At 46.2% G+C, this 23,092-nt stretch overlaps 1 protein-coding gene across 2 annotated transcripts in view; it reads right to left on the bottom strand.

Moving 5' to 3' along the window:
• CACNG2 (calcium voltage-gated channel auxiliary subunit gamma 2) overlaps positions 1 to 22,624 on the bottom strand; it is a 65,663-nt gene extending 43,039 nt beyond the window's left edge. The window contains exons 1-2 of one of the 2 annotated variants that reach the window (XM_054016264.1): positions 21,953 to 22,624; positions 21,294 to 21,439 (exon numbers count right to left, since the gene is read on the bottom strand). In XM_054016264.1, the coding sequence (XP_053872239.1) occupies positions 21,294 to 21,435 (142 nt within the window). In that variant the 5' untranslated portion in view covers positions 21,436 to 21,439; positions 21,953 to 22,624. Of the gene's footprint in view, positions 1 to 21,293 lie in introns of both variants that reach the window. The other variant, XM_054016263.1, reaches the window with a different exon arrangement.
• Positions 22,625 to 23,092: the final 468 nt, after the last annotated feature.

The following is a 23,092-nucleotide window of genomic DNA, read 5'->3' as shown; positions in this document are numbered from 1 at the left end:
AAAGGCCAAACGAGAGCTACTGGATCAGATCCTCAACTGGTGTAAACAGGAGTAGCGCCAGTAAAGTCCCCAGCGTTACACTTGTGATGGGTTGGGTCACAGAAACTCCCTCAAGACTGTCACTAGATGTGCTGGGATACCACTGAGAACAAACCCTCCTGTCAGAAAAGGCTTCCCTCCACTCCTGTCTTGCTGAGCTAGACACACCAGTTGGCTCCAGCACAGACCAAGAGGTTGGGCCAGGCCCCCGCAGTTCAGAGAAACTAAGATTCATTTAGCCCAGGGACTTCTCAGTTAACAGGGACTTTCCCAGCACCCAGTAGTCAGTCTTTCTGGGAACCTAAACCCCAAATAAATCCGTTTTACTATGTATAAAGCTTATACAGGGTAAACTCATAAATTGTCTGCCCTCTAGAACACTGATAGAGAGAGATGCACAGCTGTTTCTCCCCCAGGTATTAATTACTTACTCTGGGTTCATTAATAAGCAAAAGTGATGTTATTAAGTATAAAAAGTAGGATTTAAGTGGTTTTAAGTAATAACAGACAGAACAAATTAAGTTACCAAGCAAAATAAAACAAAACAGGCAAGTCTAAGCCTAAAACATTTAAGAAACTGAATACAGGTAAATCTCACCCTCAGAGATGGTCCAATACGCTTCTTTCACAGACTAGACTCCTTTCTAGTCTGGGCCCAATCCTTTCCCCTGGTACAGTTCTTGTTCCAGCTCAGGTGATAACTAGGGGATTTCTCATGACTGCAGCCCCTTTGTTCTGTTCCACTCCCTTTTATAGCTTTGGCACAAGGTGGGAACCCTTTGTCTCTCTGGGTTCCCACTTCTCCTTCTAAATGGAAAAGCACCAGGTTAAAAATAGATTCCAGTCTTAGGTGATATGGTCACAGGTCACTGTAAGACCTCATTCTTCGTTACCCACAGATTGGCCCCCACATCCACAAGAAGGCTTGCAGGTAAATAAACCATCTACAGCCAATTGTCCTAGTCAATGGGTGCCATCAAGATTCTAAACCACCATTAATGGCCCACACTTTGCATAATTACAGTAGGACCTCTGAGTTAACTTCATATTTCTAGTTTTAGATACAAGATAGGATGACCACACTCAGTAGATTATAAGATTTGTAATGATACCTTACAAGAGACCTTTTACATAAAGCATATTCCAGTTACATTATATTTACACTTCTAACCATATTTCCATAAACATATGGAGTGCAATGTCACAACACACATTTATGCTATCTGAGGATCTGACCCATTCTGTCAATTGCAGGTTTAACTTCTCTGCTAGTGCTAGAAAACCCCACTACCTTAGACTTCAAGGGGAAGGATTCTCTCTCTCTCTTTCTCTCTTTTCTTTTTGGCTTCTTCTAATGTGAAATGTTTGGTGTTTTTATTACAAGACATAAAATCTTTTCCCAGCCCCAAATATGTCTGAATTTGCAGGAAGAATAATACCCCAGTGTCCTCTCTTCCCGCTTTGGTTCTAGCAACCTCTGAGTATCAAACAGTCTTTGCTTTGGAGAGCAAAAAGATAATGAATGACTTAAAATAGCTCTGCTGAAGAAAATGTGGGTTTGATTTGAATCACAGAGGGAATAACTTCTTTCTGGCTGTTTCCTAGAGAAGGCCAGCAGTATCTGCTGCGGTTCCTACAGAGCCCTTCTATGTTCAGACAGTCTAGGCCCTTGCGAGAAGTACTGTAAAACCCAAATGAGATCTAATAAGCGAATGATTGTGATCCGTGACATTCCTGGAGCACTTTATAGACTATCTATATACATCTCATATATCGTGTTGATAGGCAGGCAATACATTGATAAACTGCAGAACCAGGTGACATAATGCAGCATAGCATGTTAGGAAGGCTGGTGCGCTGATCAGAGTGTTAGCTTGAGACTTGGGCAACCTGGGTTCAAGTCCTTGTTCTATCACTGACTTCCTGTGTAAGTCACTTTTAGTCTCTCTGTGACACGTCTATAAGATGAGGCTGATAAAACTTCCCTATCTCAGAGAGGTAAATAACTAAAAATGGTGAGGTGCGCAGATACCATGGTAAGGAGGGCCATATAAGAAGATGGCTGTATGAGCATGAGTGGCAGGCAGCTGCAGCATTCACAGAGATAATTAGCTAAAACATTTTCAATGACATTTGTGATGTCAAATGGGCCATTTATTTCAGAAAATCATATTTCAGTCTTTGTTTTTCCTTGTTCTGACCAGGTGTATTAGAGGGATCATCCTGATTGGTGCCAGTGAAACCTTTATACTCCCGCCCCCCCCTTTGTCATTCTCTATTCATGCGTTTTGCAGGGGAAAAAAAACTGTTTTATCAGAGTTTTAAGAATGTTATTGGAACTCTTTTTGTATCCCTCCAAACTGGGTATCTTAGTTCCTCTGAATCCAACCATACAGGCTTCAGAGGAAGCCATAAATACCTCTAAAAGTGACGTGACCTCACTTTCATATACATATAAATGTCACAATTTTAAATTCCATCATCTTAAGTGGGTGCTGGGTCCTATGAGGAAACTAGGAACCTCCAGCCTCTCAATGGTATAAAGCACCTGGCCCTAATTGTCAGGTGTGGCTGAGCTGTACTTGGAACAGCACTGATTGTGTGGTGGTTTAAAGGTATCTTTATGCTGCCTTTGTGTTTTTCTGATCATTGGAAAAGCAGGGGCTGGTTTGGTCCATAGTTCAACTTAGAGTAACCACAGGGCTGCTCTAAATTGGGCCAGGTTACTTATGGCCCGAACAAGCTGTTGCAGCTGCTAGGGATCATTGTAGAACTATGGCACTCTGGCAACACTCTTCCCTTGCTCATGTCTCCTAAACTAGGGGAAGCCAAGTGGGTGTGGTTATGCACCTCTATGCCACCCAGGAATTCCTCTACACCACGGCAATCTCCAGGTAGCCAGTTAAACTAACAATGTAGAGCAGCCTTATCAGGGGACAGATTCTCGGCCCCTGTTTTTAACTCTGTGGAGTCACATGGCAATGTAATGAACTTTAAACTCATGCCCTTTTTAGTTATAAGAAGGTCACTGGCCCAGGACTGTATTTTACCCATCCTGGACCTTGGGCAAATTTAATTTACGAGGGGGGGGGGACGGGGGACAAATTTACTCTTTGAAGAGGAAGGAGAAAATATCTATTTGGCTGGTTAAGGTTTTTTTTTTTTAAATGGTGGCTATTTGATGCTGCCCAGGGATTTAGAGTGTTCGAATGAGAGATGTAGTGAGTGAGCGGGCAGAGGCCGGATGAAACAGTCAAAGGTGCATGATAACTTCATTTATCACATTGCTGTTCAGTCAGCACACAGCTACATAATTTATCACATGGATATCATCTTCATGTGTGCGATGCACACACAGCGGATGCCCTTAGGACCATGCTGTTTCCTACATTTATCATTTTTAGAGCACTGACAGGATTCGCTATATGTACAATGGAGAATTACTGCAGCTATTTAAACGATTAAATGAGGTAAATGCACATTTGTAAGGGTACGCAACAGACATAGGGCCACACATCCCTGAAAAGCTACCGCATCCAGGGTAGGAAGCAGCAACCGGTTTGAGCTAGACATGCTACACAACATACCATTATCATTATCCCCTTGAGATAGTCCAACAAAATTCCTGACATTTTCAGTTCAACCCTGAAGAAGTAGTATCTCAGGGGAATATGAATAGACCATCTAGATAACCTAGCATGACCAAATGACCCAGCATAAACCAAGACATGACACAACAGTACCTGATATAATCAGGGCAAAATTACCAGTATAACCCAGCGTGACCCATTAGAATGACCCCGTGACAACGATTATTGCCTATGATACAGAGTTAATCATTCTCACCAGAGGATGCTGAATGACGCAGCAGAGTGTTGCTCACTATAGCTTTATTGAACTGTCCCTCTGTGATTGGCTTCTGGAAGACACCCATTAAGTGATTCAGCCAATTAGAGAGCAGCTAATCCACCAAAGTATAATTAAATAATCTCTATTTTATTGTAGCATTTTCTGTCAACCCATTTACATTTTTCCACTGCACTCATCACCCTGGTGTATGAGCATATCATTCTTGGTAGATTGGCTGCTCTTTGGTGAGCTGCAGTTTTATTAGAAAATAGCTTTTTCCTAGTTTCCTTGATTTTTTTTTAATCAGGATATAAATGTTCTATCATCCAGCAACTGGACTGGCTGACTACAGGTTGGGTGTTTCAGTTATAATTTAAGTTGACACTTTTAAGAGGGCTGTCTGATAAGACAACAGTTGTAACAGGGTAGTGTGAGGTTATAGGGACCTTCTTTATAATGTTCTGCAGAACATAGGACAGACACTCAAAAATTGTCATGAGACAATTTGGCAACCCCCCCATTAGAATCCCACAGATATTAATGTAAACCAGCTGATACTCAAATTTAGGGCCAAATCTTCTGGTTCACTCCAGTTGCTCTGGGCCACTTGGTACAATGGAGAATTACTGCAGCTATTTAAACGATTACAAGTGGCCCAGAGCAGCCATAAAACTTGTATAACTTGCAACCTGAGGATTCCTCCAGTATGGGGGAATCCCTAAATGGCTTAAGCCATCCTAGCAACTCCGTGTGCCACCCCCCACTGCAGAGGAGATGGTCAAGGAAAAGGAAAAAACAATGATCCCCTGGCCACCAGAATAGTTCCTTGGTGCCCAGAGGCAGCTAGGTTACCCCCCAGCCAACTTCAGGATCAGAGGAACATAAAGGTAGCTTAAAGCCATTTCTGCTCCTCCTTTTTGGTCCTGGATCAAGTGCAACTCTGCTAGACCAGAGTCCATACGGTGAAGGGACTCAGCAAACTAACGGGATCTGTTGTGAACAAACCTATCTCAATCCCACAATTCCAACCCGTACACCTGATCTAGTTACTCCTCCTCCAGCCACTCCTGACACTCCCTTCCCAAATTCTGCTACCTTCCCTTCCATGCCCCAATACTCTGCTCATCCGTCCTCTCACATATAACCTAAACCTCCCTTTATCCCCATGGTCTTGCCCATTTTCTGCCCTTGTGCTTTCTTTAACCCAATCCTAACCCCCCATCATTCCTGCTCCTATGTGCTCTAATCTTAATTTCCCCATTATCCTCTCCCTGACACACACCTGAACTCCCTCCCTCATTCTCATACACCCCCACACATATCTGAACCAACTCCTCTTTGATCTCGCCCTCTTCTCCTATATATACACAACCCAGTTATTAAGACCTAGGTTAGTGTGGCCTCAGCCAGTAACTCATGAAAAGTTGATGAGTGACCCAGGCACTGCAAATCAGTAGTCTGGGAAAAGGAGATATTACAATATTCTTAAGTTAGGTCCTGAAAAGAACAGGAGGTCCCATCCTGTCACAAGTGGAAGATCAAGGGTCGCTCCAGGGAGTGTTGGCAGATAGAAAAAGTCACAACATTGAAGGCAAAGTTCCCTGTTGATCACCTATCAAGTGTTTATCACTCTCCCAATGATTACCAACCAAGACATTCTCACTTTATGGTTCAGTTCATAAAACACAAGCAGTGCCCTTCACTGTTCCTTCCAAATGGCTGACCTGATACTCCATTGCCACCTATTTTTAGTATTTCTGATGAGTACATTACTTGGGAAAAGCTACTGCAGTGGAGGCCCAGTTCCTCACGCCAAGTCCAGAGGAAGAGCCGGCCGGGCTGGAACCCACGGCCCATTCTCTGGGTGAGTGCAGCACCCTCCCTGATGGAACGATGTGGTGGCATCTCCATGAGGGGTTCGCCCTGGGGATTTCCTCTCTTTGAGCCCCTTCCCTGGATTTATCACTGGAGAGGGGCCAACTGGCTCATGAGTCTAATTCCACCCTTTCCTCAAGGAAACAATGATGTCAGTGCCGTGGCATGAAGAGCCACGGTAGATCCAGCATGCTCAATGAGAATGAGCAAGGAGACCCAGAATAACCGATGTCGTGAACAGCTGAACAGGCGGCTGTGTCCGGCTCAGAGTTTTGTTTCTTTTCACAGAAAAGCATTTCTTTGCCAGTAACTCCTGCGCTGTTTAGTTTTCATAAACGGAATGAGTTTACACAGGTCAATCGTGCTGTATTGACAGCCCTAGAGACTGCAGTTCTCAATTTATCCCCACAGCAGCAACAGCCCGGGCAGCAGCACTGCAGCGCTGCCTCTCCAATGACCCTCGGCCCTGACCCAGAGGGACAATGTCTAGAGGCGATATGGGAGCCTGGGCTCTCTGGCTCATTCAGTCCTTGGCCTCTCTCTGCTGAGACGGCAAATGAGAGATCCAGTTGTGATGGTGGATTAACATCCCATGGGGCCCAATTTTCCAAGTGCTCAGCACTCACGAGTGGGGACAGATTTTCAAAAGCGCTCAGCTCCCTCTTAGGCTCCTCACTAAGAGACCTGTCCATTAGGAACTAAAATGAGATCTGTCAATTCATTTCACACAGGGCACCAAACAGCTGTCAAATGGGAACAACTTTAAGCACAATCAATCTTGGGAAAGGGATCAGAGAGTAACTAGTGACCTATGATTATTTTCTCAGATTTAAGGTAGGAAAAGATTCTGCATCTCGTTCCCCACTACCCCACAGGAAGAGGGGTAGTCAGTTGTTGTTGAAATACTCTTTTTATTGATGTAGAAAACAACAGTGTATATAAATATGTATATGGTGTCTATCAGAGTTGTACATATGTTGGTTGTATCCTGCTTTGACACCTGTGGTATGGTGCTTGTTATCTTAGATTGTAACCTCTTTGGGGTAGGGTCCATGTCTCTCTGTATGTTTGTACAACACCTAGTACAAAGGTGTGCCGACCGCGTTTGGGGCATGCTGCAATAGAGATAAAAGTAGCAATAATAATGATACTATAATCATAATAATGAGCCCTCTGGTCCTTAAGGAGCAGCACATGAAGGGGAACATCAAGCTTTGCTTCCCCTGTTTAATTGACACGGCATGATCAAAGTCCTAAGTAGCTGCCACTGAAGTTACATCCCAGTCTCCCAGCACAAAACTATACAGAATGACACCAGAACGAATCAGGGGAGAGCCCAGGCAAGAGGTGGCTATGTTTGTATGAAGTTTGCTTACATGGACATGTATGCAAAAGGAATGATTTGGGGGCAGTTCTATGGCCTGTGTTATACAGGAAGTCAGACTAAATGATCTAAGGGGTCCCTTCTGGCCTTGGAATCTATGGTTCCTGCAAATGTCCCTGTCCCCCATTTCCCTGTCTGCTCCACTCTGATCTCCTCTCTTTCCTCTCCCTTCACACTCTCCCTCCCCACTTGGACTATTTCTCCTTTACAAAAGGGAAGGGATGAGAAATAAAGAGTTTGCCGCTTTATACTCCAGGTTCTGAGGCTGGGGATGTGTCTGGTAAATGTCCTCTAGGAAAAAGATAGGACCTAAATATTTTAACTTCAACTCCTGTGATTTACTTTTCCTCTCTGCCACTCTCTGGTCTTTCCTGTTCTTGTAATAGGCACCTAGGGGCAATGACAGCCCCACCTATTAGAGCACAATCTCCAAAATCTCCTTGCCCATGGCAGACTCCAGTAAGAGGGTAGATCCTGCTGCCTTGGGCATGTTTTATGTGTCTAAATGAAGTGCCTCTCCTCTCTCCCACAGTGAACTGGACCTGGGGCACAGCCTCCTTCCCATTGTTTCTCTCTGATCATGGTGTCTTCCTGTCCCATTATGCCACCTGCCTCCTAAAGGGACCATCACTCTGCCAAGGTTTCCCCCTGCTGTTTCAGCCAATCCAGCTCTAGAAAAGCCTGATCTACTCAGTGGGTGGGGAGTTGGGGGAAACTCTCTCCATGTCTGGGCTTGCTTCTCCATACATACAGTGGTTCTCTCGTAACTTTTTCCCCTTGCTGTCCTTGTCATGTGCACCTACTTATAATCACGCTGCACAAAGAAACACACCTGTCCTGTGATCTCACTCCAGCTCCTGAGATTAACTCCTGGAAAACCATGTCTGTCCTTCCACAATCACATATTCCTGTTGCTACAGGAACAAAGTGGCAGTTCATACAGTAGAACGGGGAGGGTTCAACGGTCAGGGCATGAGGCTATGACTTAGAAGCCCTGAGTTTAAGTCCCTGCTCCACCACCGACTTCCTGGGTGACCTTGGACATGTCATTCAGTCTCCCTGTGCCTCAGTTCTCCATCTGTAAAATGGGGCTAATAGCATTGCCCTACCTCACAGGGCTGTTGTGAGGAGAAATCCATTAAGAGCTGTGAGGTGGTCAGATACTACAGAAGGAGGCCATAGCAATACGCCTGGTAGATAGAACAAATGGCCCTTCTTTCAGCTACTCTAATCTTCAAATCCCACCCGGATCTATTACATGATCCCGAACCCTTGATCTCCCAGACACACACCCTCGCTGTCTTTGCCTTCCCTCAGTTTAATCACAGTCTTTACTCTGAACTCTCACTGATCTAGCCTGTGAAATTCCTCTTCATTTAAAGGGATAAATGCTTCCCTCTCTGGAAGACAGTGGCAGAGCAAGAGGGGGACTTGGGGGACTGGGATGCTGTTAAACCCTGTCGTGTCTGGCAGACATGCAAGTGGCTGGCTCTAGTAGGTTGTTGTGGGAAGAGGTACATCTCTCCATCTCTGACAGTTTGGGGCCTACCTCGCAAGTGCCCTATGCCTGGCTCCCTTGGGCTAATTGTGCAGATACAGGAGGGCCACTGGACAGGTACTTCTGTGCCAAGCTGTGCTGTTTCCTCAGAAGCACTAGGGTCTTCTGCAGCTGGCTGGAATAGGCTGGGGTGCATCAAAGACAGGAGGTGACATGACTGGGACGGTCCTGTGGCCAGAGCCCCTTGGTCTCTCCTGAATTTCCCCCTTTCTCAGGCTGTGTTTCCAGAGCAGTTTTTTTTTTGGGGGGGAGGGGGTCTTTCCCTCACTCAGCTGCTTCCTCTCCACATCCCTGTGGGCTGAGCCTCAGGTACAATCCTTGCCTCACACCCCCGACTTAGCTGTTTCTTCTGAGAGCCAAAGTCACTTCCCAAAGGCAAGGGAACCTTCCAGTCCCACCATTGCATCTGCCTTTTAAGGGGGCCGTCATCTAATGAGGCACTGCCAGGCTGTTTTAGCCACTTCCCATTACAATATATCCTCTCTCTAAACCACTCCTCCTGTCCCTAGCTTCTTCCAGTTCTGCCGCCCCTTCTTCTTTCCCCCTTTTCTCTCTCTCTTTGCCCAGGGGGACCATTATTTATACATTCTTTTTGCCGAGATCCCCTGACCTCCAGCATCCCCATTCCAACACCTGTCTTTGTGCTGGAGTTGGTGACACCTTAAGGGACAGAGGCAGCTGCCCGTAGAAGACGACTGCCTCTCTTTTCCCTGCCACCTTCCCACGCAGCTCTGGCGATGTACAGAACCCGGCTGAACATTTATCACAGTTCATTCACTCTCCCGCTCAGAAATAAGCATGGAGAAAAAATGTCTCCCACCCTCCCTCTGCTATTGACCTTCAAAAAGCCATGACGGTACTAATGCCCAAACAGTTTCTCCTTGGACTAAGGGAAAAGGTAATGCTCGGGATCTAAATGAAGCAGCGGTAATTATTTCTGACTGACTTCTTAGAACCCACCCATGCTGGGTGCAGTTCTTGGGGGGCGTGTGCACTAAGAAATGAGGGCAATCCTCAGCCCCCAAACCCTCCACCTTAATAGCAGGGCAGTCAACTCATTTGCATTTTGGAAGAGGACTCCCCCCCCCAATACACGCTGTCACCCACTCATTCTAATCAGCTGCATTTGGAGGGTGAACAGGACCTAGCTCTGACCCCCACCCTAAAAGGACCAAAGGGTTAGAAATGTTGGGTCAAGAGGACCAAAGTTGTGTGTGTGTGTGGGAGGGTATGTATCAGAGATGGGGGGGAGAGAGTGGGACAGAGAGAACAAACAGTTAAATTTAAAAAGAAGAACAGGAGTACTTGTGGCACCTTAGAGACTAACAAATTTATTAGAGCATAAGCTTTCGTGGACTACAGCCCACTTCTTCGGTAGTCCACGAAAGCTTATGCTCTAATAAATTTGTTAGTCTCTAAGGTGCCACAAGTACTCCTGTTCTTCTTTTTGCGGATACAGACTAACACGGCTGTTACTCTGAAACTAGTTAAATTTAAATGAGTTGTGGATTGGTGGTTGTGGTGGTGGGAGTAGAGAAAAGTTGATTCAGAAAAGAACAAGTCTTAGGCACTGTCTTCAGTCGGAAATAGCCCGTTTCAACCGCTGGGTCTCAGCAATTGATTTAGCTGCACTGGGCTTAGCAAGCTGTGGTTTACCCCTGGTTTAGCTGAACTGGTGCTGCTCAGGGTGTGTCCTTGTCTACATTCACAGTTAAACTGTGATCAATCCCAGTGCAGCTAAACTGCTACAAGCGCAAACAAGGCCTTAGAAAGAGAAAGGGTCTCTGAGAAAGAGCAAGTTTAGGAAGAATGAAAATGTGGAGACAAATTGGTAGGAAGGAAACACAGACACTGAAAAAAGGCACATGGGTATGGAGAAGAGAAAGTGACGAATGGGAAGAGAAAAATGAAAGGAAAAAACCATCCAGGGGAGGTAGCCAGCTAGTGTTATTTTTTTATTTGACAGAGTGTTTGCTTTATACAACATTTTGAATCTTTGATTTATTGGTGGTTTGGCTGCTTCTAGCAAAAACAAACAAATCCCTAGCTTTGGACAGGAAAGAGGTGACACTGTGGGCCCAAATCTGACCCCTTTTGGATACCGCAGTCCAAAGATCATCCTCATTTTGTGTTTTGAAAAGCTGGCAGGTATCAGTATACGGCCTCAGGGTTGTGAGGTTCAGGATAAAGTCCATAATGCTTCTGAGGGGTATTTGCTTACAGATTTGGTGGGGGGCTGGGGTATGAACTTCAGTCAGCATATTCTACTGATTCTGATTCCTGCCTCTCCTAAGCCGGGCCCTGTTGTGAAAACACGTGCCGTGTGAGGGCTCTGTGTGCATGGGGTGGAAAATGAGAGGAGACTGTGCTCTTAAGAGAAAGAGTGTAACAGGAGATGGGGAGGGATGGCAGTGAAGAAAGGAGAATGAAACACAGAAGGCTCCAAAGGAAGGAAGGAGACAGACAGAATGGTGGAGCGTTCGTGGTCAGAGACTCAAAGCCAGACTGTCCCATCTGCCATTTTGCATATTCTCAAAATCAAGCTGCTAATCTAGTGAAGGAATCTGCGCCTGAGAGAAGCCAGTTTGTTCTAGTCTCCTTCTGAATTCTCTAGACAGGGTGATGGGCATAAAAATAGAAGTAGCTCCCAGAAAGTGGTAGTGGAAGTCCAATTTACTGCTGGTATAAGGGGCTGTGCAACTCCATTGACTTTACTGGTGTTGCAGCCACTTACACCCGCATCGAAATTAGCTCTGGGTCCCTAAGGTGTGCTGGAAAGGGAAGGGCACAGAAAGACAGTGGCGGAGATCCCCGTTTCACTCACTAAACACAAGTACTGCATTGTATGAGCCTGATTCTCCTGCCACTTGCATCTGGTGTAAAAAGCAATACAACTCCACTAAGTTCAGTGGAGTTACTCCAGAGTTACTTCAGGGTAAGTGAGAGGAGAATCAGGCCCAGTATGGCGTTGTACGGCATCGAATGCCAGTTCAGTAATCATTCTCACTGAGGCAAGAGAAAGGAGACAACCTCATTTCTTGTTCAGTCATGATGGCATCAAAGAGGCCCAAAGCCTACTGCTTTCTCTTGCAGCCAGGAGTCTGATAGGAATAATTCTTTGCACATATCTAACATCTTCGTTGCTGACTACTCATTTTATTCAATAGGGTACAAAGGAAAAGACTCGCCTTAATTCCATATACTCTCAATTGCCCTCGATCCCTGGATCCTACCCAGGGAAATATGATAAAAATGACCTAGTCTCACTATTAGTTTGTGAAATTAGGGCAATCATTGACAGTAGCAGAAACAGAGGCTACTTCAAAGCCTATGGGTGCAATTGAGCAGGGCCAGCATTTAGAAACATAGGAATTTCCAGACTGAAATAGACCTGTGGCCCACCTAGTCTAGTATCCTGTCTCTGACAGCGAGCAGCACCAATGCTTCAGAGGAAGGTGTAAGAACACCATGGCAAGAAAATGTGGCATAATCTCTCCTCATAAAGACCTCATTCTAGTTTCCAACAGTGAGAGATTGGCTTAAGACTTGAAGCAAGAGGTTTTAGACCCCATGGAAAATGGTTATCATAATTAATTATGACAACTCTGGATATTCCCGTTATCCGCATTAATGTCCATTCACTCATTGAATCTTACAAGTTCTTCAACAACTTCCTGTGGCAGTGAGTTCCACAGTCTAATTACACACTGAGTGAAAAAGTATTTCCTGTTATCTATTTTCATTTTGCTACCTTTCAATTTCATTGCATGGTCCCTTGTTGTGTCACAACAGGGAGAACAGACGCTCCCGACCTATCTTATCTAGACAAATCATTATTTCATGTACTTTAATCATATCCCCTCTCATCCATCTCCTTTCTAAGGTGAACAATCCCAATCTTTTCAAACTCTCTTCATATGGGAGTTTTTTTCATGCCCCTAATAATATTTGTCACCCTTCTCTAAATCCCGTCTAGTTCTGCAATAACCTTAGTGAGATGAGGTGACCAGCACTGCACAGTATTCCAGAGAAGTCCACCCCATTGATTTATATAAAAGCATTATCATTTCCATATTATTCTCCAACCTGTACTTTATGCATCTTAACATCTTGTTTGCTTTTTTTTGCCTGCAACTGCGCACTGAGCAGAGGTTTTCATTGAGCTATCTACCATGACTACCCAGTCCCTTTCCTGAGCTGATGCTGTTAATTTAGAACACTGTAAAGGTGTACGAGTGGTCCTGTTTCTTTCCCCCCAAAATGTGCATTACTTTGCATTTATCCTCACTGAATTTCATTTGTTATCAATTGTCCTTTCATTTAGCTATTCATTTGGGGCTCAAGCAGCAGCCTGCAGGCATTGCCCCTGTAGGGTAACCAGACAGCAAATGTGAAAAATCGGGACTTGGATGGGGGGTAAAAGGAGCCTATATAAGAAAAAGTCCCAAATATCGGGACTGTCCCTATAAAATCAGGACATCTGGTCACCCTATGCCCCTGCCCCCAAATCCTTTAAATGTCAGTGCTAATCTCAGCTTTCATTTCCTTTCTTGCAAAGAAAACCTCCCCAATATAAACAGATTGCCGGGAATGAATGTTTGCCATGGCACTTCTCCCTGACAGTCACAGATTAGTCACAGCACAACAGTTGCCCAGGGCTGTGGCCACAGCACCCTTTATTTTTTGGTAGGACCCTGGACTAACTCATGTCGGAAGGCTGCCGTGAGCTCCTTCTGGCCCACTGGCTGGCTGCCTGCAGCTGAGCCCGATCCTCTGCTGAGCTGCCAATGAGGCCTCCAGTCACAAAGGGCTGGAGGCAGCAAAGTGGAGGAACTGGCTCAACTGCAGGCAACTATCAGAAGAGAGCAGAAGGGGGGACTCATGTCTCAGACAGCCCCAGTGGCGGCAGCATTCCCCCTGAGGGAAGAAGAGGAGGCAATGGGGGAAGGAGGGCAGGAAAGCGTGGACTCTGGCTTCCCCTTCACAACAGCAACAGCTGTCAAATTCCTTAGTGGAGGAAGGGAGGATAGCCAGAGCTGATGAGGGTGAAAGGAAGAGGGAGGGGAGAGGGAAAAAAGAGACAGTTTATAAAGCTGGGGGGAGCTGGGACAATTCAGAAGTGGAAAAGGAGGAACAGATTTCAAAAGGGTTGGGATCCTTCAGTGAGGAGAGATAGAGAAGAGCCAGAGATGGGGGATAATGGAATAGAGGAGAGGAGAGAGGACAGAAAGAGGAAAATGCAGGAGCAAAGGGGATGAAGAACAGAGCAAAGAAAGCAAGAGGACAAGATCATGTAACAAGAGAGGGGGCAAGGGGGATGGACAACAGAGAACCGGGAGTGAAGATGAGAGAAGCAACGAAGGGAAAGGACAGCTGCTTTTGAAAGAAAGAACAGAAGGGAGATGAAGATGAAAAAGAAAATAAAAAGGGAAAATAATGGAGAGAAATGAGAACAAAATAAAATGGGGATGGCTAGAATGAATCAAAGATGGAGAGAGAGGAAAAAGCTGGGAACAGAGATGTAGAGGTAAGGTCACATACGCAAGGAAAAACCCCTAACTTTGAGGTGAATTTTCTGTAATGTCAGTTCTATGATCCCCCTGACACACCCTAAATTGCTGAATGTTTGGGGGAAGGAAAGGGGTGGGCAGGAGCTGAATTCTCTAGCGAAACACACTTTCTTCTGTGACCCCTTTGGAATGGGCAGGACCTCATGTGTGATGTGCGGGAGCACAGTTCCTGTCAACTAGCGCAATCTGGAGGGCAGAAATGGCACAGAATGGAGGCGTGATGGCTTCCCCCAGGGATGAAAAGGGCATGTTCAGTTGGGAATCTGTTCTTAAAACAGGGGCAGTGATCGGAGATTCTGAAGGGTTCCCTGCTCCCAGGCTTACCATTGCTTTTGGGTTCTGTTTTAGAATAGGATGGTGCTGATGTAAAACCTCACCAACACCCCTGCCTACTGTCCCCACTCCCCACTAAAGAACTCTGGATTAGACTATACCAAACTGGAATGGGTAAAGGGGTGCACGGAGAAATGCATGGGTTAAAATGGAAACATCAAACAGAAATAGCTCTCTGTCTCCCTGGAAAAGAGAACATTTATCATATCCCCCATGTAATTTCTTTATGCGTTACTGCTGCCATACTACATCTTTGTGTCCCTCCCACTACATTTCCCACCCACTCCCTTCAACAAGGCAATTCCTAGTGCATTTCAGGACAATATTAACTCATTGCTCCCTCTCTCTCTGTAGGAGGATTCATATTTGCTCTTTTAGAGCTATTTAGAAGTCCGTTCCCAGCTGTTCACCATTGTAGATTTGCACTAAATCTGTCATAGCTCACAAATGAAATGAGTTTGCTGGTCTCAGCCTGTTGGATATTCACCCACATCATAAAAGCTCTGCACAACTTGCCATGATTTACAGACAGCTATGAATTAAGCCTAGAGGAGGACTGAAACCACCAAAGCTTCAGGGCTCCATAGGCAAACTTCCTATCTGCTGTCCCTCACACTAATGAAATGTGAGCTTTCCCTCACTTTTGAGTCCTTGATCTTTTTCACGATGAAGAAGCAGCCAGCCAGCCCAGACCCTCCCTCCCCTTAGCAGGTGGAAAGCCAGCTGCAATCAGCTATGCGCTGGGCCATCGCCTGGTGCTCTGATTCAGGCTAAGCACTGCATCTAGGCCTTCTGTGATCCTGGACCTTGAAGGTACAAGGACCCTGAGTTAATTTGTTGCTGCTTACAACATGTGCTCAGAGGAGGTCCAGGAGTAGAACAGCCAGGGGTACTACTAGTCAGGACTGGGGGGCACTGGCAAAGCTGTGTGAGCCAAGGACTAGAGTAACAGGCAGTTCTGCAGGGCTGAACTGAAGTGCATTGGCAGAGCTGTGGGGGGCGGTACTGGGACCAGGACCAGAACAGGAGATTGAGGGGCCGATCATGATCAAGGTACAATGACAAAGCTGCGAGACTGAAACAACAGGGGGTCTATGCAGGTCAAGGATGAGGTATGTTGCCAGAACTGTGTGGAGAAAGCTTACCCAATGTCTGCCTGCACCCTGCTTTATTTTGCTGTCAACCCTTCCTTTTCACGAACGCTGAAATTGCACTAAACTCCTATGCACTGTTCAGATATAACAAGCTGGAAAGAGAAACAGCTCAGCTCATTAATTTTCCTCAGGAAGGGTCTCTAGGCAGGAATTATTTTCTGCACCAACATCCATTCAATTACTTGCTTCACACCAGTGAGATCTACAGGGATGTCTAACCCTGCACACATCACTCATGCCTTCTCTCACTGGACTATTTTCTCCCTCCTCTCCAGTATAAAAAGCCTCTTAGAGCTGTCCCTTTTCTAATAATAATGACATGACAGAGCCAATAACAATACAGAAATACAAAATACAGTTCATTTCTATTTAAGAACATAAGAGCTGTCAGACTGGGTCAGACCAGGGTCCATCTTACCCAGTATCTGTACTAGAGCTTCAGGGGGACTGCACAGAACAGGGCAATTATGATCCATCCATCTTCCACTTCTGGCTTCTGATAATCAGAGGCTTAGGGTCAGTCCGAGCATGGGATTACATTGTTGACCATCTTGGCGAATGGCCATTGATAAACCTATTTTCCATGTATTTATCTTGTTCTTTTGTGAATCCAGTTATACTTTTAGTTATCACAACATCCCAAGATGATGAGTTCCACAGGTGAGTTGTGCATTGTGTGAAAAAGTACTTCCTCTGGTTTGTATTAAACCTGCTACCTCTTAATTTCATCAGGTGACCTCTGTTTTTTGTATTGTGTGAAAGGGTAAATAACACTTCTCAATTCACTTTTTCCACATCATTCAGGACTTTGTAGGCCTCTATCATATCCCCCAGTTCTCTCTTTTCTAAGCTGAACAACCCTAATTTTTTTAAGTCTCTCCTGATATGGAAGCCATTCCACAGCCCTTATCTGAACCTTTTCCAGTTCCACTATATCCTTTTTGAGATGGGGTGACCAGACCTGCACACAGTATTCAAGGTGTGGGTACAGTCTGGATTTATACAGTGGCATTGTGATATTTCTGTCTTATTTTCTAGCTCTTTCCTAATAGTTCTTAACATACTGTTAGCCTTCATAAGGCCCCAATAAACGACTGTCTTTCAGTTTTTAAGATTCTATAAGAGGAGATTCAACTTAGTCCCTAGTAATGGAAATCTACAGTTAGACCAGAAGTATCATTCATAATAATAAATATACAAAAGGTTCCATACAAAGAGGGAAATGGTTTGGAGGATCAGCAACTTTCTTAAAGGCAGAAAAGGCGCAGAGTAGCAGATCCATGGGTGCAGTGAGTTTACAGATCTGAGCTGTTTGGTGGGTGGGTGAGCAATTAAAAAAGAGTGCCGGTTTTTATATTAAAAGAGCCAGTCTCTGCCCTTTTAAGAAAAATGGCACAAAGATTCTTGAGTGACATGAGAAATTGCTTAGACAGTGCAGCTCGATGAGAGAGAGGTACCTGGAGGCAGATCAGAAAACATTGCTAGTTTGGTACTTAACATGAGCAGAGAGACTACATTTCTCCTCTTACCCTAGTGTAGGACTGGAGCTCATTGGTGGGCTGGAGGAAGAGGGAAAAGGACCCTCTGCCAAGAAAGAGCATTGAGATTGGAATCCTTATTCACTTCAGTACAGAAGGTCCTCCAGTATAAGGTTGGAAGTCCACTGTGGGGAGCCAAGCTACTGTCTGAAAGAAGTGGAACCCTCACAAAGAAGGAACAGGGGGCCCAGATTTCCAAAAGGGACTAGTGACTTTGAGTGCTTGAATGTATTGGTGCCTAACTTGAGACACCTTAAAGGGACCTGATTTTCAGAAAGTGCCCCTGAAAAACATGCTCCCCCTTCCCCCATATAACTAATCACTTTTGGAAATCTTGGCTGAGATACTAAATTTCCCTCTTACTGCAGGAGGGGGACTGAGGAGGTGGATCACCGCAGGGAACAGAATGGGTGGAGAGAGCCAAAAGCAGAATAAACATGGAGGCTGACAGGATGGTAACTGGGGCCAGATAAGTACCTGAGAGATAGATGGGGCCAGGGAAGGAGAGAGCTCTAGGTGATAACTGAGACTGATTGGTGAAGCAGAAGGAACCCTGAATAGAGGCATCTATCAGGGTGCCCAGCCACACCTGGCCTATATAAAGGTAAATAACTACAAAAATATTTCTAAAAGAAAAACCCAATTTCAAATGATTACTACATTACTCATCCACCACTCTCCAGCACCAGCCCAGATTTCACTGAGTCCTTGGAGGACCAAGGCAACCCCCCATGCTAGTGGCCTGGACAGTGTCTTCCTACCAATAGGCCGAGAACAAACATTGACTACTTCCTCAGCAATTTTCCAGCAGTATAGCTTCTCACACACCAATGGCCCCTCCTCACCTCACAGGCCTGACCCAAAGCCCACTGAAGTTGATGGAAAAACTCCAACCTATCGCCACCCTGCAGACGTGGGGGATTTCAGGTGGAGGGCCCTCTTTGCCATTTCCACTCATTGTGCACTTCACAGAATCATGAGGTTAGAAGGGACTGCAAGGGGGTCATCTAGCCGAGCCCCCAGGTGAGATCTCAGCCTTCTGTCCTTCCAGGTGCCAGGCCACTGGTGAACTCTGTGGGGAAGGGAGGAACAGGTCCTGGCCCCCAAGCAGCCAGCTTTCAAATAGGGTGCCTGAGATAAGTGTTTCTGATTCTCTCTCCAGAAAGGACTGGGGGGAGGGAGGGAAGCCAAACGCACTACTAAAAACCCCAGAGAGATGAGATGCAAACACAAAGTTGCTTTTCATTTGCAACCATTAGACAGCAGCTTGACAAAGAGATTTGAAATATGGTCAGCTAGGGAAGGGGAATGAAAAGAAATCCAACCCCACAGAAATCCCTGCTGGGAAGGCCCGTGCCAGGGAAGCATGAGGCAATGCTGACTTGTCCCAGCAACAAAGGCCAATCCCGCTTAGTATTAATGCCCTAAAATCCCCCCCTTGCACACACCCTTGGCCAGCAAGCTGTGCTGCCACGCGAAAACTCCTTCACCAGCCCACCGTCAAAGTTTTAGTGCAAACTCTACCTGGCCTTGCCGCTCGGGAGAGGCCGATTTTAGCAGCTGGGCTAGTTAATTAGCAGCAGAGCAGTAGCTGTGCCCTCCACCCTCCTCCCTCTTGCCTCCGCATTCCCCCGTAGTGGGATGGGAAGCCTCATCTCCCGCGGAAGGTTCACACGGCTTGGCGGCAGAGCAATTAAACAAAGGAGGTGGGAGGGGGGAGCCGCTGAGCCCTTCCAGCGCAGGCTGAGGGGGAGAGGGTCCTGCAGGGGCAAGTCAGCTGTCTGTCTGCATCTCAGGGCTGCTATTCCCAACCCTTGGAGCTCATTCCCGGAGCGAGGGAGAGAGCCCCGGAGCGCGTTAGCAAGGGAGTGCAAGAGGCTGATGGCTCCTTGGGGGAGGGGGACCGGATAGCAAGTGTGAAAAATCGGGAAGCTTTTCCGGGTGGGGGGTAGTTGCTTATACAAGACAAAGCCCCTAATAGCCGCAGCTCTGGTTACGCTAGAGGGGGGCAATTCTGACCTTTTAATGTAAATATTCCAGCGCTTGGAATCTAGGGGTGGTCCCAGCTGAGGCCATGTCAGTCCCTGTGCTTTTAGGGGCCGGTCCAATGTGGGGGAGAAGGAATGCAACCTCTCCCCCCCCCGCCGCCCCATTGTAGCCATAGCTACGTGCCTGTGGGTAGACCCACAATCGGAATGCACAATATTCCCTACATTAATGTCCTTTCCCCCTTCTTATCTCTCGCCTTCATCTCCCCGCTAGGTCTCCAAGCCTAGGGACACAGCTCACCGAGAGGCTGTTTGCCCCCAAAGCTCCCCTACTCATTTCGCTTTGCTTTGCTTTTCCCATGAAGGGCTCTTATCAATGTTTAATGAAGTCGCTGTCTCGTTCCCCGAGTCGGCTGAAAGCTGCCTGAGAGGCTCTTCATGCTGGGGTGGTGGGGTTGGTTTTTGTGTGTGGAAGGTGTGTGTTTAAAACCTCCCCGCTTAATTTACTGATATTGATTTTCTGGCTTGGAGCTAGCATCGAGTATTCAGCGGAGAGCTCCTCTGCAGAATATGTGAAAAAGGCAGCGGTTTGGATAGAGAAAGGGCACCAAATGCAGTATGCGTCAAACAGACCATCGCTCAATGAAGTCACTTAGCTATTCAAAACATGTTCAGCCATCACTCAACCGTTTGCACCAAGAACTGGGGAGGAGGGGGTGGGGTGGGGTGGGGGGACAATTCGCGCTTCTTCCCGGACCACAACCATTTCCAAACAGCCTGCTTTGGTGAGAGACGTTAGGACAGAACACAGTTTATTCCCTCCCCGCCTCCACCCCACCCCCAAACCTCCAGGGCTGGTTTTAGAAAACCAATTCTGCGGTATCCACTTCCCGTTCCTCCTCATCAGAGCGATCAAGGCTAATTCGGTTAAGGTGGCCCCATGGAGACATGGACATACATGCACATTATCTGTGAATGTCCCCACCCCACCCCCAATCGACCCTCCTGCTTAGAATCTCGTCTTGAACACCGATTTTACGATCCGCGGAAATGCTGTGTGTGTGTGTGTCTCCATAAACCAGACATTTGCATCCGTGCCCTCTCCTTCCAGGACGTGATTTGAAGACCACCCCCCCACCCCATGCACACATACAGCAATAGCAATACTAAACAACACAGATTTAAAAGCAAATTGCCGGCCCTCTCTCCCCCCAACGTCTGAGTCCAGTGGCTGGCTGCATCGCTGGTTCTCCAGTGGCCATCAGACATGTCACTGTAGGTGGGAGCTGAGTTGCTGCTCAGTTTCACCACATTATACCTACGCTGGTTTTCTGTTCAAAGACTTATTTATTTTTAGACTTTGCAGTAACCCTTTAAAGAGAACAAACACTCAGAAGGGGTGGGGGAACCCGCAAAAACAAAACCCACCCCAGCAGCGTGTGGTTGCTCAGAGACATTACGAAATGCTCTTGAACTCTGCTTGAGCTGACTGGAATCATTCGGATTTTCCAAATAAGGCTGCTTAGACAGAACAAGATTGGGGGTTAGGTGTGTTCCCCCCCCCATAAAGGGAACTTGATATTTACATATGAAGTGTTTTGCCGTTTTTCTCAGTTTCCAGACTTATGATCATCAAAGCAATTTGCAAAGGAGAGCACTTATTTTACTCTGTTATTATAGCCAACCGTGCACCAGTTATGTAGCATTTCGCTTGCTTTCCCAGGCAATAATGATCCGGAAAGAGGCGGATCACACAATTGCTTTTAACAGGATCTCTGGATGTTTACACAATGCATAGATTACTCCAATTAGGAGGGGTTTTTTTGGAAGGGGAAAAAAGGAAAGGATAAAGGAACATATTAGAAAGCATATTTTACCCCTCTTATTGCCTTTTCTTTCCTCAGCAACTAACCCAACCACCCTTGTTCCATGGTGGAAGTGAGAAAATGGTGGAATGTGGAGAGATTTATTTTGGGGAGGGGTGAGGAGATCCGGAATCAAATACCTTCCAGGCAGCAGGTTCTCCATAATCCAGAATGGGTCATGACTTCCTCGTTCTTTTTGCTGGTTTCGTTCTCACTGACACTTTTAGTCTTGCAAACCCCTCTGGAGTAAAGCCAGTAGTCGGTCCCCACAGCTATGGTCATCAGGCTGAAGGCAGCGAAAGCACCAACGGTGGTTAAAAGCATCTGAACACCTCTGTCAAAGAGCCCCATAATTCTTCATTATACAAATACCCAACCGCCTTCTGATTCTTGGGGTGTATGTGTTAATAAAATAATAATTCCACTACTAATATAATGGGTATATATATAGAGAGAGAGATATCAAAAAGGGAGGTAAGAAAGCCCACGGAAAACAGTGTAAATTATAAAGACCACACGGGAAGAGGCTTGCCTTTTAAATCAGAAACGTTCCGGTTGTAATATAAAAAAGAAAGAAAAAGAAAAGCAAAAGAAAAGAACAAAAAAGACTAAAGCGAGAACCCCCCCCCAAAATGAGATGCCTTAATCCCTTTTTCTAAAATTCTGGTCTCCAGTTTCCATATGTAATGGCTAATTTGGAGATGGCTTCCACAGTGAACAGGGGAGCAGCGGCATCCTCAGCACAATCTCTCATTCTCTGGACCTAGACAGTTAGAGATTGTAAGAGCAGAGATGCAACCTTCAGGCGTCTTGCTTAGCTCTGCAGCCTGCGCCATGAAAATCCTTTTTCTTCTCGGTGATCTTCCTGGGATTTGGGGGGTTGGCTTTTTGGGGGGGTTCAAATTCTTCCTTCCTTTTCGTCCTTTCTTTTTTCCTACCACCAAACCAGACTTCCCAGTATACTGTGAGCCCTTGATTTCAGCGGCACAGGTGCTGAGGTCTTGCCTTCCATGGCTTTCCCCACAGCAGCAGCAGCAGTTGTTGTTGTTGGTAAAGTGGGCAAGGGAGGGGGGGTTTCTCCCAGAGACTCGAGACGGATTTCCCTCCTCCTCTTGGCAAAGCTTCTGAAAAGAAGGGAACCGGTGCCTTGCTGCAGGATTTGCTGCCTCTGTCTCTCTTCCCTTGTTAGTTCCTTTCCCACCTACTGCATTAACGTGGTGGTGCTGATCTGGACAGCTCCCCTGCACCTATTTCTCCGCGGTGCTGAAGAACAGCTCCTGTGCCTCTTGCCCGGGATGCTGACGGGAAACTGGGGGGCAAGCGCTTCGTCTTCCTATATCCTCTTTCCCCCAGCGTCTACAAATGCGAGTGACCCTGCTCTGCTCGGAGGAGCAGGGAGGGCTGGGGAGGGGGTTGATTAGCCTTCCCACTTGTCCTTTCCTGTTTTTACCCCTCTTCTTCCAAACCCTGAAACGATAACTCCCCTAGGCTTCAGGAGCTGAGAGAAAGGCGTAGCTGGATCTCGCTCGCTCGCTCTCAGCCCAGCCTCCTTCGCATTCCAGCTATACGTGCCCAGAGCTCCAAATACAACCCTCACATCACAATTAGACCAGCACAAAACTTCAATCAGCCGTTTCTCTTCCCGGGAGACGGGGGAAATGTAACGTGGAAGGGTAATTAAAAAAAATATATATATATATATATATTTTAAAAAGCACTTGATCTCCATTATTCTCGGGCTGGCTACAAGTTACATAGTGGGGTTTCCCCCCTCTCTCCTCTCATTTCTTTGTCTCTTCCTATCCAATAGTGTATGAATCTCTGGGTGTCTTTCTCTCTCTTTGTAGCTTTCCTTGAAATCCCAAATGCTGCTCCAACAAGCAGACATTTTGAAAAGATTAGTAATGAAAAGGGTTTTTTTTTTTAAAAAAAGAGTTGC

The sequence above is a fragment of the Malaclemys terrapin genome, chromosome 1, assembly GCF_027887155.1.
Source record: "Malaclemys terrapin pileata isolate rMalTer1 chromosome 1, rMalTer1.hap1, whole genome shotgun sequence".
In the NCBI taxonomy this organism is placed as follows: Eukaryota; Metazoa; Chordata; order Testudines; family Emydidae; genus Malaclemys; species Malaclemys terrapin.
Note: the sequence above shows the minus strand (reverse complement) of the source record. Positions and strands in the feature narration are given on the sequence as shown.